This window comes from Indicator indicator, chromosome 4 (assembly GCF_027791375.1).
Source record: "Indicator indicator isolate 239-I01 chromosome 4, UM_Iind_1.1, whole genome shotgun sequence".
Lineage (NCBI taxonomy): Eukaryota > Metazoa > Chordata > Aves > Piciformes > Indicatoridae > Indicator > Indicator indicator.
The window spans coordinates 18,189,283-18,212,343 of record NC_072013.1 but is presented as its reverse complement, the minus strand read 5'-3'; the positions used below and the strand labels follow the sequence as shown (position 1 = coordinate 18,212,343).

The following is a 23,061-nucleotide window of genomic DNA, read 5'->3' as shown; positions in this document are numbered from 1 at the left end:
TAACTTTCAAAATTTGCTCAGTAGAGTGGCTTAAAGAAAAAAAAATAAGAGATGAGATTCCTTCACTGAACTGATGTTCAGTGTTTCAGCACTAGAGCTCCAGAACCTCTTTGATTAAGCAAAGAAGACTAAGAACTGAGAACATCAGTAATCTTTTTTTTTTAGTAGAAAAATGTTAATGAAGTCTGATTTTAAAAAACAGCCCTAAGAACATTAAGTTCTGAAATTATTTTACAGAAATGCTGTCCTACATTTACAGTAGTTCTCTTTAAGAAGTTCCCTTTCAATGCGTTTTGCTGTTCTGAATGCAGCTCGTTTGTGCAAATACAGTCAGTCTGCAAAGCTCTTTTGGAAAACCTGTACCTGGATTTCAAGTTGAGTCTGCAAAGGTGGCAGGTAGCACAAGATTTTACATGCTGCTTTGGAATGTTCAAAGTAATTTTAAAAACAAGCATGGTAAAAAATAATTTTGATGGGCTTTACTTCAGCTCAGAGCTCTACTGGACTATTTGAGTCTTTATTTGACCAGAACTCTCCATAAAATAAACAAATGGGATTATACCATTCTTAAAAACTTGCCAGTTCTAAAGTGCTTTATGTGCTGTATGTAGTAGTGCTGATTATTGAGCAGGAGTGAATAATTTTCTGAAGCGTAAAGACAATGTTAAAGGCAATTTCATATGAAATGTGGTTTTGAGGTGAAGGGTGGAAGTTACTCATGAAACAGAGTTACTCTTATAATTACTCAAGTGCTGAGCAAAGAACTTAATAGAATAGTGAGGCTTTGATGCTGGGAGTTAAGGCTGAGAAGTAATGAGACTTTTGATCTACAAACATTTAGAGTAAAATGACATCTCTGTTGTAAAACTTGCATAAATGTTATTAATTCTGAGATTTCAACTTCAGATGCTTCTCTATTATCAACATTCTGATGGATGACCTGTGCTTGGTAGTAAAATATCCTCCTTGATCCTGCATATTGTTTATGAGCTAACTGTGAAGATAAGCACTGTAACTTGCCTTTGTGAAAGATTGACTACAGATTGAATACTGAAGTTTTCACTAGCTTTTGGGAGTGCATAATTTTGCTGTTTTGGCAAACGCTGCAGCAATTTACTTCCTGCCTCAATTTATATCCTCTGATGGAAGCGTGAGAGGATATAAAAATATATTTTGCTCTTAAGATTAAAGACTAACATGACTAAAAAAACTTTAAGAGGAGTTAGGAACGTGAAGTAATTTTTAAGATAGTTATCTGTTCAGATAATTCCCTATGTATTAGAGGTATTGTTATCTGCGAAAAGAGATTCTGTTTTTAACAGTGTTTACTTAGCAGTCAAAATAAAATGATAAGGATCTAACTGCAATTATCTTTATGCAAGTGATTCTTAAAGACCCTAGGAACGGAGATGTTTGTGAATTGGTTAGTTCTACCTTCTGATTCTCATGTTTCAACAGCCAGAAAGTCCTTTGTGTTTGAATTGAATGAATGTGCTTCCAGTCGCATACTGAAGCTAGAGAAGGATAATCAGAGCTTGCAGAACACAATCCAAGAGCTGAGAGATGCCTCCTTGACCTCCAGAGAGAGCAGCCTGAAGTTTGTGGAACTGGAAAAGGAAAATCAGCAGCTTAGCAAAAAGGTAATTGGTAATTTGCTCACAGGAACAAATGGAGCTCTTCAGTTCTTAAGCACAGTGCACACCGAGCTGTGCAGCATTCTTAAACAGTGATGGATTGCAGGGAATTCACCCATGCTCTACAGAAGACTGGGCAGGGTTTTGGGCCCATCTGTTTAATTGAGTTCTAGCATTGCTTTCCACTTCACTGGTTCTTACCTCCATCTTTGTAAAAAGTGACTGTTCCTGTTTCATAAAAGCTGTCATTCAGTACTTGTCACCTTATGGCAGTCACTCCTAGGTAAGGAAGCCATGGACAGATTTAAATATTTTGTTTGAAAGTTTCAGTACTGTTTCTGTGCAAGTCAAATCACATAGGTGATCTCATGTTAGTATATTTTTAAGTAAGTTGTTTTTTATTTTCTGTCCATAGTCCTGGATCCTTTTTGCTATTGGAAGTTCTGTAGTGTCTCCCTCTCTGCAGAGATCTGAGTTCTTTTTATCTTTGTAACAAACATTCAGGTCATCACTGCTAAAATTTATTTATACACATATATGTGTGTTACACTCTATTATTAACTGTGATTGCATTTAGCTAAAATGCCACCTCTGTTTCTCCTTTGAGAAACAGTGTGTAGTTCACCTTCAACTATTACCATTATCTTTGTCTGGTAACTTGCATCCTGGTTGAGCCAGGTGCTTGCTAATCTGAGTATAAAAAACACTTCTGTGTCAGTTTTTCCCATGTTCCTAACTTTGCTAAATTGTCCAGAATGTAAGACTCATTTCTCCTTTTCCCATTCCTGCTATAACCTGCACATGTATAAAACATCAATACATGTTCAAAGATTTGGTTGTCTCTGGCCTGCCTGTGGGCTAATTGAATGTTTTAAAGGACAAGGGGAGAAATAATCTGGATATGAAATGCTGGTCATTGATTACCAGATTGGAACTTGCCAAGTGCCATTTTTTTCTGCCAGGGAGAACAGGTATCCATCACTGGATAGTTCCATCTGGAGAGATTCTTTTGCCAAGTTGAGAGACCAGTTCTGCTTCTTGGCTTTCTTCTGTGAACAAGGAAAACTGCAACATTGTGCTCCTCTTTCCACACTCCTGTATGACCTGTTGTGTATGAGTAATTTGATCCAGCTCTAACTGCATGCTTAAAATTTGAGATTAAGGCTTATAAAGCACTCAGAAGATACCTGTGGTATACAGCAATTTAAATTACTTGAACAACTGTGGTCAGCCTTTGGATTTGCCCCAGGCACATTCCTGTGGGCATCTCTTGCTGTGGTACTGTATTGGTGCCAACAGTTGTGATTCCAGAATCTATCTTATGTTTTTGATGATGATGATGAATGCCTTGACACAGAGGGGCCACATACAAGTTGGGTTGTTAAACAGAGCAAAAAGAAGTATTTGGGAATGCCCTGTGTGGTGAAAGGGTTGCACTGTATGTATCAGACCAATGAGGAAAAATTGTCAGGTAAAATACTACTATTAAGAGCAATGGAAACATGTGAACTCTTCACCAAAGAACCACAGAATGTAATGGGAGCTGTTGGCTGAACACCACAGACCAATTAAATTTTTGGTGGATGACACCTCCCATTCAGGGAGACTTGAGGAAAAAAGACAGTATTCTGTAGTCAGTGTGAGACATGCCTCTCACTGTACAGGGACCTGATACATGATACATACAGTAATCATGATTTGAGATGTTTGAATTTGTTTCAGGATTTTTAACATGTTTTTCTATTTCCCTCATGCATGTATCCCCTTAACTAGAGGATATGTGGGTGCACAGGAGGTTGTGCTAGGGGAAATGGGCATATCAGGGGGCATCTCTGATTTATTGCAGAATGGTTAGTACAGCCAGCAGAGGAGAAGGCAAAAGTTCTTGAGAACTGTAAAAGACAAATGTGTGTTAAGTCACAGGTCAAGAGACAAAGCAATGTTTTTCTCAGGCATTGTGTGGCTGTGGGTTTTGGGGTTTTTTGGTAGCTTTTCTGAGATACCCAGTGAAGTCTTGCCTCCATAGAGTCCTTTGACTGCAGTCAGATTTCATCCACTGTCTGAGACATTCAAAAGTTGTTGTTTGAGTATGTTTGTCAGTCTACTGATTTAGTACTTGGAAGACCATGCAGCTAAAACAGGATTATTCAGGTAGTATAGGAGGATATGATATGAAGGAAAAGTCATGTACATCTTTTTTCCTTCCTTGCAAGGTTTTAAGAGGAGCCAGTAATAGAAAAAACTCCCTTTGAGGCACACTCAAGTAGTAGCAGTCCTAGTACATGCCTTCTCTGCATTCCTGACTTCTTGGACTGAAATAAGGTGTAAACAGTAGATTTTCCTTGCCTCCAGTTTTCTGGGAGGTGCTAATGAAAACCATCTATTGCTGAGTTACTGAGTTTATTCCAGCTTTCTCTGAACAGCTCCTTTGAGACCAATGAACCTTAACGTGGTTACATTTCTAACCGTTAAGCCCTTATCTGCAATCTGGGCAGCCCCTGCTTGTTTAAACACTTCCTGTAATGAGGCACATGTTGACATAGGCAGAGCCCAGCCTCCAGCTATTTCTCACTTGTAAGAATTATTAATACTTTTTTTTCACTGGCTTTTTCACTGCTGGCAAAGTTCATAATACCAACACCAAAAAAATTAGCTGATACTTGTGTAGAGCTGTAGATCCTCACTGTACTTCACAAGCATAAAAAGCAATACTTAGTGACTTAGAGAACCTGGCTCTCTGCACCTCTTGCTTCTAAATATTGAAGAGCTGCTGCTTTTCAGTGCTTAGTACATTACAAGTAAATATTGAAAAGGAGGGAGTTGAAAGACATTGCTCATTGTAGGACTGAGACCTTACTGACGAGTTTTTCAAATCCAATATTATCACCTGCTGGGGGAAACACGAGACCAAGAGAGTACAGGGAGAGGAAACTTGGAAACTCCATTACTTTTCTGCTGTTTCTGATTTATTGTTATTTTTTGGATTCTGTTCCTCACTGAGTTTCTGAACTTCCTCTGCATGATTAACTTTCTCTGGTAGATTAAGGCCACCAGTAATGGAGAGGCCAGGAGGAGTCAAGTCTCTCAGAATGGTGAGCACCAGAAACTTAATCCTGTTATACCAACAGAAGCGTAACAGGGCATTCAGCTAGGCAGGTGAAGCATGTCTTACTGCTCTGTCCTATGTGCTGTGACCTTATTAGACATGAAGGAGATTCTTGGCACTATGAGAAAAAAACAAAATACTCTGTTTCTTCATCTGAGACTGACAAGATGCAGAAGGGAAGCTTCAGCCATATCCTCTGTCTCATTCCTCTTCAAAATAACTTAAAAGTGCACATTGTGTCAAGCTGTGGCTGATGTGTTTTGGTGTGCTCTCTCCACACAGATTGAGAAGTTGCAAAATCAAATTGAAAAAGAGAAGCAAAGTAATCAAGATCTTGAGACCTTGAGTGAGGAGCTGATAAAGGATAAAGAACAGTTGCAAGTTGCCATGGAGACGCTAAAAGCTGACAAAGACAGACAGGTGCAAACTTCACAGCTGTAATATAAAAGCATTATGCTCACTAGAGGTAAATCACTGATGCCATTTAGAGCATCTGATTCTCTCAGGGAGACAGGGCAATCTCAGAACTCTTAAGTGCCAGTGAAGTTCTTCAAATGTAAGTAAAAGGATTCTTAAGCAAAAAATCCTATCATGCTTTGCTAGCTACTGCCCCTGTTACCACAGCGGGATCTTCAGGCTGCTTATAAGGACAGAACTTCCCTCCACCCCCCAGAGAGGGGAGGAAGCACTGGATCTTACTAAATGGCATACTTACAGGTTTTAGGATGTTCAAATAAACCCCTCTTTTACTGCAGAAGATTGGTCTTCTGCCAGTCCTGATTTTTGGTGGTTGTTTTGGGTTTTTTTTAGCCACTTAACCTTCTTTGCTCTGTTTTAAAAGATGCTGAGGAGGCATTTAGGTCTTCTGAACTGATATTTTCAATGGAAAATATCCTATTAACAGGTTTATGCAAGGTATCATCTGTATTTGAGTAGTGGAGAAAACACAGACACAGATCACTGGAGGCCGCTCTGTGTGTTTTCAGCATGTATTCAAATTTACTCCAGGTTTTGTGGCATGAAGATTAAATTACAAAATGTCTTATTTGTGTAGTGCTTTTCATCTTGAAGAATTCTTACCAAGACTTCCACCTAGGAAACTGAACTTGACCACCAAATTCTGTATTTTAGTTAGAACACATACAGACTTTTGTAGCAAGATTTAATGAATACTTCTCAAGTAGGGCAGGAAGTAAAACCACAAGTATCCTCAATTGGCAGAAAAGGGAAGATTTGATTTTTTGTGTCTAAGTATTTTTTTTAGTTCTGTAGATGTTGTCTAGGTAAGAATTAAATGTGAATTGCTGCCTAATCACAATTGCCTCAGGTGAAGTTTGACCACTGTGTCCTTAATGAGAGCTATAACTGCTATAAATTTTCAAATGTTTTGGAGTTTTTGATGCCTTGTCAAAGATAATTTGTGTCTTCAGATCCCAGAGGTAAAGGTTAACCTAGACAGAAAGGTAACTCATTAGGAATGATTCCTAAGAAAGCATCTTCTCCAAGGTGTTCTCCGAAGATCCCCTGTGTAGTTTCTCCATGTACCTTGACCTTACATGGTAGCAGGAATACAGCACTATTTTTAATTTGTTAGAATCATGGGTTAACACAGGTAACAGGTTTTTTCATACTTTGGGTTATTGCTTTCAGCTAGGGAAAACTATTGGGAAATTTGTCTTGGATTAAATGGATGTGATTCTGTTAACAATCTGACTGCTATGTGTCTAACCTGTACCATGCTTTGGAAGGTGGCTGAGCAGTATTTGTATTACTCTATTATTATTTCTATAGATAAAGGACCTCAAACAAGAAAATGATCACCTTAATCAAGTGGTCATATCCCTGAGACAACGATCTCAAGTGAGCAGTGAGGCAAGAGTAAAAGACACTGAAAAAGAGAACAAGATGCTTCATGAAACAGTTACAGAAACTAGTAGCAAACTGAGCAAGCTGGAATTTGAGAAGAAACAATTGCAAAAGGATTTTGACCAGGTTAAAGAAAAAGTGGAAAGAGTGGAAGAAATGGAAAAAGAACTCCATCGACTGGAAAGGGAGAATGAGCAGCTCACCAAGAAGGCAGCAGCAATGAAAATAGTGACAGAAAAAGTTGAGGTTCTTGAGCAGGAGAATGGGGATCTGGAAGTGGAAAACAGGAAGCTAAGAAAATCCCTGGACACATTGCAGAATGTTTCTATCCGGCTTGGGGACCTGGAAAGGGACAACAAGCAATTGGATGAAGAAAATCTGGAGCTTAGGAGAGTAGTGGAGACCATGAGATTTACCAGCACAAAAATGGCACAAATAGAAGCAGAAAATAAAGATTTGGAGAGGGAGAAAGAGGACTTAAGAAAGAATGTGGAAACGTTAAAAGCAATGAGCAAGAAATCAGAGAGGCTGGAACTAAGCTATCAGACTGTCAGCTCTGAAAACCAGAGACTTCAGCAAATTGTGGACAGCAGTGGCAAAAAGATCCAGGAGTTAGAAAAAGAATTACAGGGAATGGAGAGTGAAAATCAGGTCCTCCAGAGAAATCTTGAGGAGCTAAAGATTTCTGCCAAACGATTAGAGAGGTTAGAAAAGGAGAACAAAGCCCTAGAACAAGAAATGTCTCAGCTTGAGAAAGACAAAAAAATGCTAGAGAAAGAGACGAAACGGCTTTGGCAGCAAGTGGAGCTGAAAGATGCTATTTTGGATGATAGTACAGTAAAGCTGGCAGTTGCTGAGAAAGAAAACAAGACACTAGAAAAGGAAATTGCTCGATTCAGAGATTCATGTAATAAGCTGAAAGAATTTGAAAAGGACAATAAAGATCTCATGAAGCAAGTTAAAATTGATAAAAGAACACTAGCTACATTGAGAGAGGTAAGCAAAATAATACTGCTGGTTTCAATATGCTGCTTTTTTAATTTCAACTCTGAAACAAAAAAAAGGGAGACATCTGTCCCATGACTATTGAATTACACGAGCTGGGAGATCATCACAGCATTAATAACCATCATTGGAGAGTGTTGCCTTTAAAAGTATAACCTGTCAAAAGTGGCAGTTTACCATTTTGTGTCCACACAAAGTCTTTTTTTTCACATAGAATACAGTTTTAACACAGCTCCCACATGTGGTAGCTGTAAACCGAAGGCTTTGATACTTTCTCTAATATTATGACCACAAAACTATTTACCAGCATTAGAGCTCCAGTGGGAGAGATTGTCTCAAGCTTAGAAATCAGAATGCTTGTTGAATACAACTAATGTTTCTGTTCTAAAACAGGCTTGGCTAGGACAGGAACTATCCCGGATGACAACCTAACCCTTTCACTAATAGCTACACTAAGATTCTGGTTTACAACTGCCTACAGCGTTTTCCCCCAAAATTCTCTGCTAAGTATCTCTCCCAGCACCTTTCTCCACTGCAGAATGCAGTAACTACACCTTTCCTAGTAGTAATCTTTTAAAAATACACAATTAGTAGCAGGACGTTGACAGACTAATGATGGGTGTGCCAGGACCTGACACTCCTAGAAGCAGCCTGTGAGCAGATTCAGGTTATATCAGTTTGCTCTCGCCGCTTGCCCCAGCTGCTGTTGTCCATCTGGAAACAGGATTTCCTGTGAAAGAGCATTCAAAAGAAAAAGGTCAATGCTGAGGTAGCTCAGTGAAATAAATAAGTTTAGCAAGACTAATATGGTAGGCAATTACTTGAAAATTTACAATTATTTTCATTTTTTAAGCATTAATTTTTTTGAGGAGGAAAAAACGTTTATCAGAAATATTTGAAACAATCTCAAGTTGTGTTTCTATCCAACTTCTCTAAAAGGAAATATAATAGTAGCATTTCTGAGAAGATTCCTTTTTAATCTTTCCCTTCTCAGACTTCTGCAAATTTCCAGGGATGCAGACCCATACAGGAGTGTATCTGCTTTTCCTTATTTACTTTCTTACAGATTCTAGACAGTTCATGGATGTTGAAGACCTCCATGAAGACTGTGGACTGGCACTACCTTAACCTTCCCTTTTTTTCCCTTGCCATATGAATGGATATGTGGCTAAATTTTTGTATCAGAGAACAATTGAATACCTACAGTTTGTTTAATAAAGCATTTTTTAAAAAATAAAATTACTCTTGCTTCTGTTTGATATCCAGGATAATCTTTTTTTCTTACTTAGAAATGTTCCAGTAACTTTGTTGTTATGTCTTCTTGCGTTGTTTAAGAAAACTTTTATGCAGACACATGAGCAAAGCGGTTTTCTATGGTACATTTGCATTTCAGAGAATTTGGAATGGTAGGAATCTCTGAACTTGGCTATGCACCAAAGAAAGGTTTGTCCTTTTTAAGCATCAAGGCTAATATTGTATCTTCTCAGGCTATTTTCACACCACTGGCTTAACAGCAAAGCATTGTCCCGATGTACCTCTGGTAGGACTCCATGAAATCTCCTCATAGGACTTCCTGTTCTCGTTCTGCTTAAGTTTTTTCCAGAGAAACCTTAATGAGAAACCAGAACAGGCCAGTAAATACCAGAATAACCAAGCTCTAGTCTCCAGAGCTGTCCTGTCTCTTACAGGACGGTGCCATTATGCATTTTAATTTTGGCAGTAATCTGCCATCTGTCAAAACTCAGAGTCGGTAGTGAAAATGCACTATTACAGAGTTCCTTGATAATAGCATCATAACCTATCTCGGAAAACTTTAATGCTGAAGTCCTGCTGCTCCTTCTGTGTGTGTGCAGCTGTCAGCCGGGCTTTCCAGCAGGGCTTTTTGTCCTAGCTGAGGGGTGGGAGCTCCCTCTGCCGGTATTCACTGGCTTGCATGCATCCTTTTCGTGGCAGAAGGGCAGAGAGTCTCCTGGCCTCCGCTCACTCCCTCTTTTGGCAGACGGGCAGGGTGCCAGTGTTGGCAGAAGTAGTTCAGTACAGTGAGAGAGCCACAGGCCAAAAGAAGCATTCTTCAGATTTATTCCAAGTAAACTATAAATAAAGCAATCCGTTTAATTCTACACTCAGTTGTCACTGATGAAGAATTTTAGCTGACCTTCCTGGAACTTGACTTTTTTCAGTCCTTTAAAAAAATATCTTCAGTGCTGGATAGTTATCACCACACTTTTTTTTTTTTACACAGCAACTAATCATGTAAGTGTTGTTGCAGGATTTGGTCCTGGAAAAACTGAAGAGTCAACAGTTGTCTAGTGAGATGGACAAATTGAACCAGGAACTGGAGAAGATAGGATTGAACAAAGAACTGCTGCTACAGGGTGACAATGGCAATGATGACACGTAAGGAAACTGAGTTCTCCTAGTCATTCTTTTGACTCTGCAGGCTCTTCCTTAACCTAATTCAAGCCTCAAGCCCTTTGCTGTTATTTTTGGTTCTCCTGTCTCACTGCAATTACATTTACCCATTTTAGACATGAAGCATGTTGTTCTGCAGCAAGGCTGGTATTATCCTGCAAGTTTTGCAAAGCTTTTCTTGGGTGGAATGAAGAAATGCCATTTTTCTCTCTCCTGCTAGCCAGCGTTTCTACAGTCCCCTCTCTACTCTCCAGAAGAGTAGCTGGGTAGCTGTTTCAGTGTGTGTATCCTCATCACAGTCTCCTTATAAGTAAGAATAGTGTCTGTTAGTGTCTGTCATTATGTCATGTTAATATAAGCATAGATGTTGCCAAGTAATTTCCGATTGCAAGGAACGAGTTTGCAACTACTGTAGTAATGAACAAAGAAATCCCAACAACCCACATGTATGTAGGCCTCTTAGTAAAACCTAATTAGGGAAGCATACCCATCTCACAGGAGTCTTTGTAATCCACTGTGAACTTTTCTCTTGTCAAGAACATACAAAAGAGCCATGAGAAGAAATTTCAGCAGTGTAATTAGGGAGAAAAGAGGAAAACTGATTTTCTTCTAAGTTATGTAGCTCTTAACTGTTTCTGTAGAACCATAGTGGTGTTGCCTCTAAAACTGATTGAATTTTCCAAAAGCAAGTTCCCCAACCATAATATGGCAACAGTGATCTGTAGTGCTAGAGGAAATAATTTCCTGAAGAAGCAAGCACATATGATGTAGCATGTGATGAGATTTGGAATGGGTGAAGGCAAAGTCTCCTATATAGATGATGGTTCACATAGTAGTGGCAGCCACTGGAAAACTACGTTCTCATGTATTTCAGAAAATACAAGATTCTGGAGAGTAAAACTGAATCAGCACTGAAAACAACACTAGCTGTGAAAGAGGAGAAGATTGCAATGCTGGAAGCTCAGGTGAAAGACTCCCTGAATTTGAACCAGCAGTTACAGAATGATCTAACAATGGTAAGAGGTTAACTGAATTTTAATTGTTCACGTTGTGGTTCTGCACTTTGACATGAGTTTTGTTTTTTTTACTCAGGAAGAATAAGTTATCTCTACTTCTTCCCCAAGCTCTCCACACACACGCTTCCTAATGTTGGTTTATTGTTGCTTTGGGTTTTTTTACTAGGCTGCTTTCTTTTGTTAATTTCTATATAATGGCACCAATTTCAGAAAGAATTGTTGGGCTTGGGGCACAGCAGAAGCTTTTGTAAATAAATGCTATTTGCACATCTCAGTTTGCCAAGTTTTTTTCATTACCACAATCTTGGTTTTCTACCTCAGCAGAGGCTGAGGAAGACTTCAGTTGAAACATCTCACCTAAGAATAGCCTGTTTGTTAGGCAACAGAGTGCTTGAGTTAGGCACCTGATCATAGGCCAAGAGACAGGGATTTTTCCATCTGTCTGTGTCTCAACTTCCCATCAGTGAAGTGAGGGCCATGCTTCTTGAATCCCTTGGAAGTCCTACAATGCAACAGAGAAACTGTATATCCCATCATTATTAATGTAAGATCCCACTGTTAAATCAGTGTTGAAGGTTGTTGCTTTTTGACTTTGCAGATAAAGAAGGACTTTGATGCACTCAAGCAGACTCAACAAGATGAGCAGTATGCTCAGAAGTCAGTGGGATGTTCTGCAGAAAAACACATTCCCAACCACCAAATGAATGAGAAATCAGAAACAGGGCATCGAGAGGCTACCATGGAGCTGTTGAAACTGAAAGACAGGGCAATTGAATTGGAAAGGAATGTAAGGCTTCTCCTATTATCCTGTTGTATCTTCCCTTGCCATCATGAGTTTGTTTCTGGGAACTTGATTTTTGAGCTTATAGCAATCTGGTGGGTTTTCTGGAGGACACAAGTCTACTAGTCTTTCTTAGGGCTGCATGGGACTTTAATGATTTATGTGTCTTGTATAACATCATTACAGGGATTAATCCTGTGTATAACATCTGTCCTATCTTCATTTAAATGCTGGGAAGAGTTTGCTTTTGCACATTTGTTGCAGAATGCTTGTTACTAATTGGTTCTCACCTTTGATAGGACTCCCAATGATCGGGACAGCTGTTTGATTTCTCCCTCTTCAATGCCATTACTCTTTCAGAATGCAGCCCTGAATACTGAGAAGCAGCTGCTTAAAGAACAGCTGAAGCATTTGGAAACACAGAATGTCACCTTCAGTAATCAGATCCTGACACTACAGAAGCAAAATGTCTTTCTTCAGGAGCACAACACTGCCCTGCAGACGCAGACAGCCAAACTCCAGGTCAGGACAATGTTGCACCTCTGTTTCAGGAGGCTGAGTTTGACTATAGTAGTGTAGAGAAGAACACAGCTGGTAGAAAATGTTTGTACTGGTATGCCAATGTAGTGATGTAAAGGTGAGGCCCATAAGGTGCAGCTTAATTTGAGGTCTGAATTTCTCCAAACTAGGAGGGAAATGGGCTCTGTAACTAATGTCTAATAACTATCTCCATTAAGAAGGTAGTTATTTAGAGAGAATTTTTTTTAATCAATACAGCAAAATCCAGATGTCTTATTCCAGAACTGCACTTCTGGAATAAAAGATCTTTTGCTCTTTTTTTTTTCTTTTATGCCTATAAAAGAGCTTGGGAGAAGTGGGATGAGGATGTGTCAGCTCTCAAGAGGCATTACAGGAGGGTTCTAGTCACAATTTTTATACTTTTCAGTCAAAATGTCAGAGTTGCTGGTAGAAGGCACATTCTGTTAAATGCTGCTTTAATTTTGGAAATACAAACTTAGCTTGAGAAAGAGAACAGTTTTAAAGGACAGCATTGGGTTAGCCGTTTTGGGGTTTTTTATATGAATTTCCCTTTTCAAGTTTTTTTTGTCCTGCATGGTCACAGATTTGTTTGTTAATTATTTCTCACCTGTAATTGAAGTGTATAAGCAACGTACAAAATCAAAGCACTACCTATCTGCTGAAATCCTTCTTGTTAGGAGGGCTGCCACAATACACACTGGTGCAGTTAATTTTGGTAGGTTTGGGTAAATGTTTAATGTACAAAATCATGGGAGAACTGCTGGCTTTGGTACATGATTGTCTGAGGTGCCACTGAGTTGTGAGCATTCAGCTCATCTTAGTCTACAGGATCAACAACTTCTGCTGGTATAATAGGTTTTCAGTTTGGAAGTTATCCTGATGCTTTTCAGACTGGTGCTAGCATGGCTTTATGTGGTGCATGCTGCCAGCACTAATATCAAAGCAATGCCAGGTTGTCTATAGGTGTCATAAGTTCACAAAGCAATGGATGCATTCTTGATTAACTATATACAGATATGAGCTGCTACTACCTGTTTGTTGTAGGAGGTGTAAATAAATAATGCTTGCTTTTTATTTGAGAAACTTTAGGTAGAAAATTCAACTCTCAGCTCCCAGAGTGCTTCACTGATGGCCCAGAATACTTTGCTCCAAAATCAGCAGACAGCCAAGGAGAATGAGAATGAAAATCTACTGAAACAGAAGGAGGAACTGAAAGCTGATTATGAATCATTGCTTCAGGACCATGAGCACCTTGTTTCACTGCATGAACGACAGTCTGCAGAATACGAAATGCTAATAAACCAGCACAGCTGCCTGAAAACATTACACAAAAACCTGGATCTGGAGCACAAAGGTCTGGGTGAGAGGTATGCTCACTGCTCAGGCTAGGGTGTAGCTGGAATGTGCCCATGTTACAATTTTAAATTAAATGTTGGTCTCCAGTTAGAAATGAAAACTGCTGAGTTGTTCCTCTTAAAAAATGTTTGTCTCATTCTTGCTGTCATTAGGAGATTAGGTGAAAATATTTGCAAAGCCATAGATTTTTAGACCTCTAAAGGTGGCAGACCCCATATGATTCTGGTGATACTTAGCAAACAGGGGCTTGGGTCTTGGGGATGCTTTTTCAGAAGTAGCTTAAATGCATTTAAGGATCTGTGCTGTAATAACACACAGCTTTAAAAAGATTCTTTTAGCTCTATGGGGTGGGGTACCTTTTTGAGTGCTACAGTAGGGTCTGCAGTTCACGAGGTAGTTACTTAGGTGTGAGTAGCATGTATCTTGGTGCTAAACTTTTCTTTCCCAAAGACTAGGTAGTTGGCAGTGCAATGTGCAGTAGATTTTGATAAAGTGCAGAAATAAACCCATTGTGATTAAAATAATTCACCAGGGCTGTGACAGGACAGCTGGTGAGCTGTCAACTAAATGAACTGTAAGTGATTACACAGACAGTGTTTCAGCTTACCAAGTCCCTCTCAGACTGATTAAGGGTTCCCATTGATTCAGGCTTTAGTTGAGATTTTCACACTACGGTGTATTGAGGCAGCTCGCTGAGTTCTTTTTTTCTTGACAAGTGTCAGTTATTAAACAATTCTATCCTAAGAAAAAAGTGGTTTTCTAAAAATAGACTATCTCTAGTGATAAGTGCTTAGATCACCATTGTGAACATTTGCAATTTGGACTGCCTGTTACTGAGATGAGACTGCTAGTGAGAGATGTTGCAGGGCAACAGGTGGTGGCCTTTTCTGCAGTCAAAGCAGGTTGATTTTGGCAGTTTTAAAAGTGTGGTCTCCTCCTCAGCAAATCAGTCTTGAAAGATACTTATTAAGGTGACTTGTCCAAGGACAGCCTGTGTCTCCATTTGGCTGTCAAAAAGGGAAACAAATTACTGTGTGTGTCTGCGTGTGTTTTGTTTTCCCTCTAATGTGTGCTATGTGAGGTTCAGCTGGCTGAGGGAGCACAGGGAAAAAGTTAGAAAAACAGCTGTAAGAAAACTGTTTTCTTATGCCACTCTGAGACATTTAAGTTCTAAGATGAAATACCTCACTTTCAACTTCAGCTGGAATGTACCACCTGCTGAATTTTCCCAGAGCAGCTCAGCGCAGCCAAGAATTTTGCTTGTGCAGTGTCTAAGAGACAGGTTTTTCTTGTCCCAGCTCCAAGGTAATTTTTTCTCAGTTGATGACAACACTAATTAATCACAGTTCTGTTGCTTAAGGCAGAATTGCACTCCTGCACAAACCTGTGACTGCAGCTCATCTAGAAAACTTTACAGCAACTTTTAGTTGGCTTATGGACTCCTGTCACCATGTATAGCCTAGGTCCCCGAAGTTTATGTAGTTCACTCTGATACATTCTAACCACAGAATATTTTCTATGCCTGAGCAAACTTTGCTGCATCTCCCTTGGCTTTATCTGAACGCTATTAGCACTGCATTGGGGATTTAATAATAGGTTTTGTGTGACTGCAGTGCAATGACCTGTCATAGCCCAGCAAACCGTAGATGTGTGCTTGACTTAGGAAAAGGAGTTAGTATGTTAGGATTGTTTACAGTTAATAGCAGTTTCTTGACTTCGTAGTGTTTGAATGGCTGTTCTCAAAGAACGCAGAAAAAGACTGGACTCTTGCTGCAATTTAAAAATCACTTTACATATTGCGTATTGCTGAGGGGAGGTAATAACTTACTAGCTACAACTGATTATAGACCCTTAAGCATTTAATTGTGGCTTAGTCTAGAGAAATCTAATCCTGACTGGAAAAACTCATCTTGCTGGAAAAACAGAATCCCTGCTGTGGAGGGTTACATATTTCAGGGACTTGTATTATTATGTTACCAATGCTGGCTGGTAATTATTTTCCTGGGTTCCTTTTGCCACATGCTTTTTCAGCAAAGCCAAAAGGAGTAAAGAGGAATATAATAGTTCAGTCCCAGGAATTGATTACATCAGATCCAGAACAGATTTTATTTGCACATGTAAGAATATTTTTTTAAAACCTCTTTGTCCAAGTGCATGATGCTTAAAGAAGCAAAGTGAATATGAGTATTGAATAGTCTACAGGATGGGCAACCTGGTTGCACAGGTCCTGCTGAAATGGTAGACTTTGTGTTGAATCAATACTACATGAAAATTTTCCCTGGAATTTCATTAGGGCCCCAGAGATGCAGATTCCTGTGTGGTTTTGAAGTCTTTTCTTTCTTACCTTTCACCTCATATTAAGGCGAGCAGATGTGATCTACCTCAGGGGTTCTCATTCTCAAAGGCAGCATGTGGAGCTGGGCCAAGCTGGTAAAACTGGACCAGTATACTGCTTCCCTCTAAGCAGCCCTCTTTAAAAATAGGGCTTGCATAAAAATGAACAGAGTAGCCCTATCGTACAGTAATGGCAAAAGAACCCACAACACAGTTTTCACAGAGGCAGCAGCCATGGTAATCTGCCAAGGGGACTGACTGTGGAGCTTGTCTTCTCAGACTCCAGATTGCCTGGCAGCTTGTCTTAAATGCGTCTTGGAGCTGGATGTGAAACCTTCCTCTGCTTTCAGGTTCTTCCATTTTTTGTAGAGACATTGAATTTGACAATAAAACAAGTAAATAAGTTTAATTAAACTCCAGTGCTGTTACTGGGAGTGAATAGCAAAAAAGCGGCTTTTGTCTGGGAGACAGGTACTTTTCTGTGTGACCCTCCAATGGACTGGAATTTGGGACAGTCTGTGATTTGACCATGGAATGAAAGGGAATGGTTGCCTGAAAGAAAAACAAGTTGGCAGGAGCCAGTGTGTTTGGTGCCGTCCACTGCTTTTGTGGTTTTGAAGTTTTTGTGACTGCAGAGTAAGTGCTCTCTGCATTCATCTCCACTGGGGTGAGAGTCACAGACTGATGATGCTTGTTCTCTCTAGCTTTTTCAAGCAATCCTGCATCTTCCACCTTGTTGCCATTTATTATTTAGAAGGGTATTTCTCTGTAACTGGCACAGGTGTATCTGTTGGGATGTTTTGGGGCAATAGCTTTTGTCGCAGTCTCGGAAAAATGTGATGATGACCTGACAGGGTCCCCAGTGGCTTCTCCTGGTGTGTGTGTGTGTATGACCACAGACCTTGGCAGAGGCCACAAGAGGAAAAAAAATAGAAAAAAAAAATCTTCAGAGAACTGCATGCTCTTTGACCAAGTAGTCTCAAGCTACCTTGTTCTTTGCAGTGTTTTCCAAATGAAGATGGTGTGGCAGCTCAAGGAGGCTGAGCCTGCCCAATCAATGCCTGTGCCAAGTATCGGGGAAATTGTTCTACACCTCTGCTATTTTAGCATTCCAGAGATTGAAATTAAAGACATACTTGATGGCTTCTGCCCTCTGTCTCTGCCTGGTTTCCCACACTGAATGATTTATTGTGTAAACCAAGTGACAGTGGAAGCCTAGGTTTGAGCACTGGTCTTGCTTTTGAGTTTCTCACTAGTGAACAAGTAGAGCCACTCGAGCAGGTGGGTCAGCCCCTGCTTAAAGGTGTTTTGCTGTCAACTCACTTGTACTGCCCTCATCATCAATGTGCAGGAGATTATTACGTATGCAGGATGCTATTACCTACACATTTAACCTAATATGCATTTGATGGTTACCTAATAAACTTTTTCTTTTTCTCTTTTTTTTTTGGCTCCAGCTTTTTAGTTGGACTTTTGAAACCTGTCACTGATTCCAGTTTAATGGGGAATTTCCATCTACCCTGGAATGACCTCTTTTACTAAATGATCACAATCTGGAATTGACATGAGGTTCTGGCAATTGCATCCTAGTGTGCTTAAAAGGATGCTTTGCCTTTTTAGGATGAAATTAAAAAAAAGCTTCCCTGTTGATTAAACTGAATTTCCACAGCATAGAATGGAATTCTTCAGCACTGATAGAAGTTTAGCCACAAAAATGTGTATGTAACCAAGTGAGCAGGGAAAAAAATCCATTCTGGTTGCTGTGGTATTGCCTATTAAAAATCTTAAACTAGAAGTAGAAAAATGCTTAAATGAAAGCAATGAAATCTTTCTGCAGATACAACAGTTTAATGAAATACAAGTCAGAGCTGGAAGAGTTGGAAAAAGTTTTAAAAACTGAGAGAGAGGTTCTGCAACAAGAGAGGAGATCAAATGCAATAACCACTGGGGAAAATCAGAAGCTGAGGGAGGAACTGGACAGGTATGGTTCTCTTGCCAAATTCTTGTGTATAATTAGAGTCAGTTATGCAAAACACAGTTGTTTTGCTGTGTTGTGTTAACCGTAGTTCCAGAATATCTTCATTAACATGTTTGATAATTTTTCTCAATTTCTGTCTGTTAATTTCATCATTTTAATTCATTTAAGATTATTGGCTTCATGGACACCGTCAAGAAATACTGTTACCTGGTGTTTCAAACATGGTCTGATCCTGGGACTTTAGCTTATTCAAAATAAGCTTCCACACATGGTTCAGTTCACAAGTGTTTCTGTAATGTGTTATTTCTAAACGCTTGTCTGAAGTAGAACTACACGCACCCAAACCCCTCAGTAATATCTAGAGTTCCTACCATTAAAAGAGAACTTTATTATGTTTTTTTTCACACAAATTTGATTAGTTCTAGGAGTTACCATTGCTGGTTATTTTCCACTGGCCAGAGAAAGATGCCATTTGTTAATACTCAAAAGAGACTTGATTCTTATTGCCAGAAGTGGGCTTAGTGATTCATATGACCATAGGGTAACTTATTTCATGTCCAAACCCCTTTTGTGAGCTAGCATCTGAACCTTACATAATGCAGCAGTAACCCTTCCCTCCAGCCCATATCCCTGCTGAGGAGCTCTTCACTATGACCAGTATGCCACAGTATCATCTTAGAACATCGCAACGTTTCACAGTTCAGGGCACTTTAATGCTTGTATTTCATGCATCAGGAAAACAATTCTGGAAGGTTTCTTTATCTGTGCCAAGTTGAGCTGCCAAATGCTCTTAAATACATTCTGCATCAGGAGTTAGTGGTCGGTGTCTTACACACTGACGAAATAGCAAGTTGGTGTTTCATCTGTTTTCTGTTCTTTTTCAGGATTGAAATATTTCATAATGCTATTACTACTTCCTTAATAAAATTTTATAATATGCTTTGAATAAAAATGTCTTTAGGACTTCATCTTTGGAACTTAATGTTTGATTTAGTAACAGCTGCACTCTGATGGTGTGGCCTTTGAATATAAGGTGCTGTCTATGAAGTGTCCTTCATAAACCTGCTGGCTTCTTCCTGTTTAGGGTGAATTTTTTGCACAACCAACTTAAGGCAGAGTATGAAGGCTTGCATTCACACACTAAAGAGCTGAAAACTTCCTTGAACAATTCTCAGCTGGAGTTGAATCGTTGGCAGGCTCGTTACGATGAGCTGAAAGAACAGCATCAGTCCATGGATATCTCTCTGACCAAGCTAGATAACCACTGTGAGGTGAGTAGGTGTAGGTAGGTGTATTGCTGGGTTCCTGTTAGAGAGCCAACATTCATTGTTTTAACTTTTTGGCACACTGTAGGTAGGAGGTCAATCTATGTGATCATAATCCTCCCATATAGGTTGAAGTTTATCAATTCATACCCTAGGTTGCTATGCTGTTGCATTATCTTGATCATGGTGCACTTCCAGGGAAGCTAGATGCAGAGGAGAGATTAATGTATCTTGTTTAACAGCTGCTGTCCCGACTAAAGGGGAATCTGGAAGAAGAAAACCGTCATCTCCTAAGTCAGATTCAGATGCTGAGCCAGCAGAATCAGATGTTGCTGGAACGGAACATGGAGAACAAGGAGCAATATCATGAAGAACAAAAGCAGTACATGTAAGAAACTAGGCATTGAAATTGTGTAGCCCAAAACATTCATCTAGAGAAACAGAATATAAATCTTCTGTCAGGAGGACAGGCAGGGGAGTGATAAAGTATCTGGCTAGAAAAGAGAATGCATAACAGGAGATGTAATGGGGAGAAACTACAACATTTCTTGCATTGCCTTAACACAAAGGGGTGCTCAGGGGCTACCTGGACAAGCACAGCTCTTTTCAAATAATATAAAAGAGCTCATGTGGAAAACTTGGTTATAAAAGATGAAATGCTAAATACAGTGGTACTTCTCAAAGGTTCCTGAAAAGCATGGAGAACAGCTGAGTTGCAACAAAAATTTAGTCTTATGAGAGTAATTTTATATTTGGATTCCTGAAGAAAGACAAATAATCTACTCCTCAGGTTTTTGTCATTTGCATTATAAGAAGCTTTATTTCAGTACTGGATTATATGGTTAGAATGTTAGAAATCATTTGCTGAAATGGGCTGAATGCAAATGTGTTTTAAGTGTATTTATCCAGGTGTCTGACAGTTTTATAGTGGAGGTACATGAAACTTACTACTTAAATGAAAAAAGATTCGGTAACATCTACTGTGCGGGTTGATAAAATAACCAGTCAAAAAAAAAAAAAAAAGTGACATGACACTGTTGAAAGTGCTTTGACATAGCTCTCAGGCAAAGATCAAACGTTATGTGCAAAATAAAATACCCAGTTATCAGGTAGACAAGAAATTCAAAATATGTAAGGATCTTAACCTTTGCATTAAATGATCAGTGAGTAAGACCAACCAATCAGCAAGGAAGTTTTCAAAAACAAAACAAGGTTAATCCTAACATTGACAAGACAAACTTTGCCTGAGTTACTAGGGAGTATCTAGCACCAATTTACTGTTGTTCTTCCGCCTTTCATGCTTATTGTACAAAGGTCACCCATCAGCAGTTTTGGTAGGCTTTTGCATTTGCCCTCTCTAAAAAGTGTGTGAGCTTAGTTGGATTCTGAAGGTTATGCTATAGGAAGGTGTTTCAGTCTCTTCCCTCTCTTGGAGGCTTCAATATTTTCATTGTGCTTTATTTGATGAGGTGGTTCAAAATGTGCTTTTCCCCTCACAGTGATAAATTGAATGCCTTAAGGCGACACAACGAGAGGCTTAAAGAGAAGATAATGGATCAGTACAAGTTTTATGATCCTACCCCAAAAAAGTAAGTCCCATATGGGTTCAGTTCTGCTGTTGTATAGATTTGTGGAGCTGAGAAAGGGCTCTCCGTAGCTGGAGAATAGAAATTTCATCTGAAATACAGACAGTGCCATCTTCATTGGATGAAGCCTTGAGCAACTAAGCCTTGTTGAGAGGTGTCCCTTCCCATGGTGGCAAGGTTGGAGTAGATTATCTCTAAGGTCCCTTCCAACCTAAGCCATTCTATCATTCACTTCTGTCTCTGCTTTCACTTCACAAACCGTTCCCTGAGGCAGCAGGGTGTGTTACTATACAGCACAGTAATTCATGTGGGGAACTGTATTAATACTGGAGTCTGAAACAGTACGAACTGGAAAAGAGCCATTTTGTCCTGAAAAATATAATCTTGTGCCTAGTATGGGGTGGGACCCCCAGTATGATGACTAAGCAGCAGTAGGAGCTTCCAGAGATGCTCCTTCAAAGGGATAAGAGGTCCATCTGAGAGAAAGGACTTTAAAAAGTATATTAAGAACAACAAAGAAGATCCAGGCTAATTTCATCACACAATTCTGATGATAGCCTTAGCAAAGATAGGGAATCGTCTTTAAATTAGTTTTCATTTCTTTCCTTCTCAGTCTCTTTCTGTAGTAGAGCTTTTCACACTGTTGTTTTATGTGGATCCAGATGTGTTAGGAGAATGGTTGTCTTTCTCACATTTCTCATGCTGAAGAAATATTTCTGTAAAATAATTTTGATTTTGGGAGAAAAATGGATCTCCAGCTTTGTGAAATTCATGCCCCATCTTTCCAACTAATTTATGACAGTAAATAAATAAGAATGAAGGATGACTTGATGGCTGTAAAGTTCTTCAGGGAGTGTTTATTTTATGAATTCCGTTCACAAAACCTGCTTTATCAGGAAAAACCACTGGATTGGAGCCAGAGCTTTAGTCAAACTAATCAAGCCAAAGAAGGAGACTACAAGGGAGCGGTTGAAACCAGCAGGAGAAAGCCCCCCATTGCATTCTGAATCCGCAGAGACAGTAAACTCTCCATCTGCCTCTCAGAAACTGAAACATCAAGAGACTCAGGATAGTAACTCTCAAGGGTCTAACTCTATGGAGGAGAGAGAGAACCCTGGGGGCTCTTCAAACAAAGGTAAGGAAGGCCCAGCCTAAATTCATGAGTTAGGCATTTTTTTTTAAAAGACTTTAAAAATATTTTTAAAATATTTAATATGGAGAGTATGTGAATTAGACCATCACATTGTTTTATATTTTTTTTTTAAGCGCACTAGAAGTTTTAGTAAGCAAAAAAAAAAAAATCCCTGAAGTAAAATAAAGGTGGGGAGTTTTGGTTTGTCTTGAGTTTGGCTTGTTGTTTTATGCAGTTCTTATCTGGTCAGCTGTGGTATATAGTTTCCTGATTTGTCTGAATGTATTGTATGTTACTAAAGAAGTTGGTGGAAATATTTCCTTTACTGGGATTCTGCAACAGAACCGTTTAAAGTTGGACCAATTTAAAGTTGTCTCATTAGCAATTGCTTTTCAAATGGGCACTGGTTGGTCTTAACAGCCACTGCCAGGAGATGGCGTCCATGCAAAAGAAATAACATAAAAAATGCTTTTTTTTTTTTGTAAGTTAATTAATACAGAGGGTGATACCATGCTTTGACTTTCAGCTAATAGTTCTTGATGTAAAATTATTAAATGTTTTTTTTTAACTCTAAGGTGAATGTAAGGAAGATGGAATGATTTCCTGATTAGTTAGTTCATGCACAGTAAATCATGTGTTCCTAATGATGAGAAATTTAAAAGAAAGCTTCTCAAAGTAAATACTCTGTGATCTGTTATATATATCCCAAGTTTTGCTTGCTCTACTGAGATCACTGCTGTCAGCTTCTGTATAGAGATTGTTGTCCTCCAGAAATACTTTTGGAGAAGCAGTTTTGAAATTAACCCTTAAATAATAATTACTGTCTTTCCACTGGGGAGTGTGTCAAACAGAAGGGCAGCAGCTGAGGAGAGTAGAACTGTTGTTATAGACTACTGCAAGTGTCTGTCAAGATGACATTTTTGTTTTATGTTTCCTTTCTCCATTCTAATTCTTCGAGGTTATTGATTTACTTAAAATAGAAATATATGTCTTGGATCATCCATGTGATTCCACAAGCTGTTAAGTGTTTAACATGCATCCAAAGTTCAA

The 23,061-nt window shown here is 39.2% G+C and overlaps 1 protein-coding gene across 1 annotated transcript in view; it reads left to right on the top strand.

Annotated features, from left to right (window-relative positions):
- The window catches only part of CCDC88C (coiled-coil domain containing 88C), a 90,654-nt gene that overhangs the window by 58,527 nt on the left and 9,066 nt on the right, over positions 1-23,061 (top strand). The window contains exons 13-25 of the mRNA XM_054400029.1: positions 1,459-1,640; positions 5,023-5,160; positions 6,532-7,602; positions 9,881-10,008; positions 10,898-11,039; positions 11,638-11,826; positions 12,181-12,342; positions 13,450-13,727; positions 17,888-18,031; positions 19,113-19,299; positions 19,536-19,681; positions 20,793-20,882; positions 21,776-22,014. Of these exons, the coding sequence (XP_054256004.1) occupies positions 1,459-1,640; positions 5,023-5,160; positions 6,532-7,602; positions 9,881-10,008; positions 10,898-11,039; positions 11,638-11,826; positions 12,181-12,342; positions 13,450-13,727; positions 17,888-18,031; positions 19,113-19,299; positions 19,536-19,681; positions 20,793-20,882; positions 21,776-22,014 (3,096 nt within the window). The remainder of the gene's footprint in view (positions 1-1,458; positions 1,641-5,022; positions 5,161-6,531; positions 7,603-9,880; positions 10,009-10,897; positions 11,040-11,637; positions 11,827-12,180; positions 12,343-13,449; positions 13,728-17,887; positions 18,032-19,112; positions 19,300-19,535; positions 19,682-20,792; positions 20,883-21,775; positions 22,015-23,061) is intronic.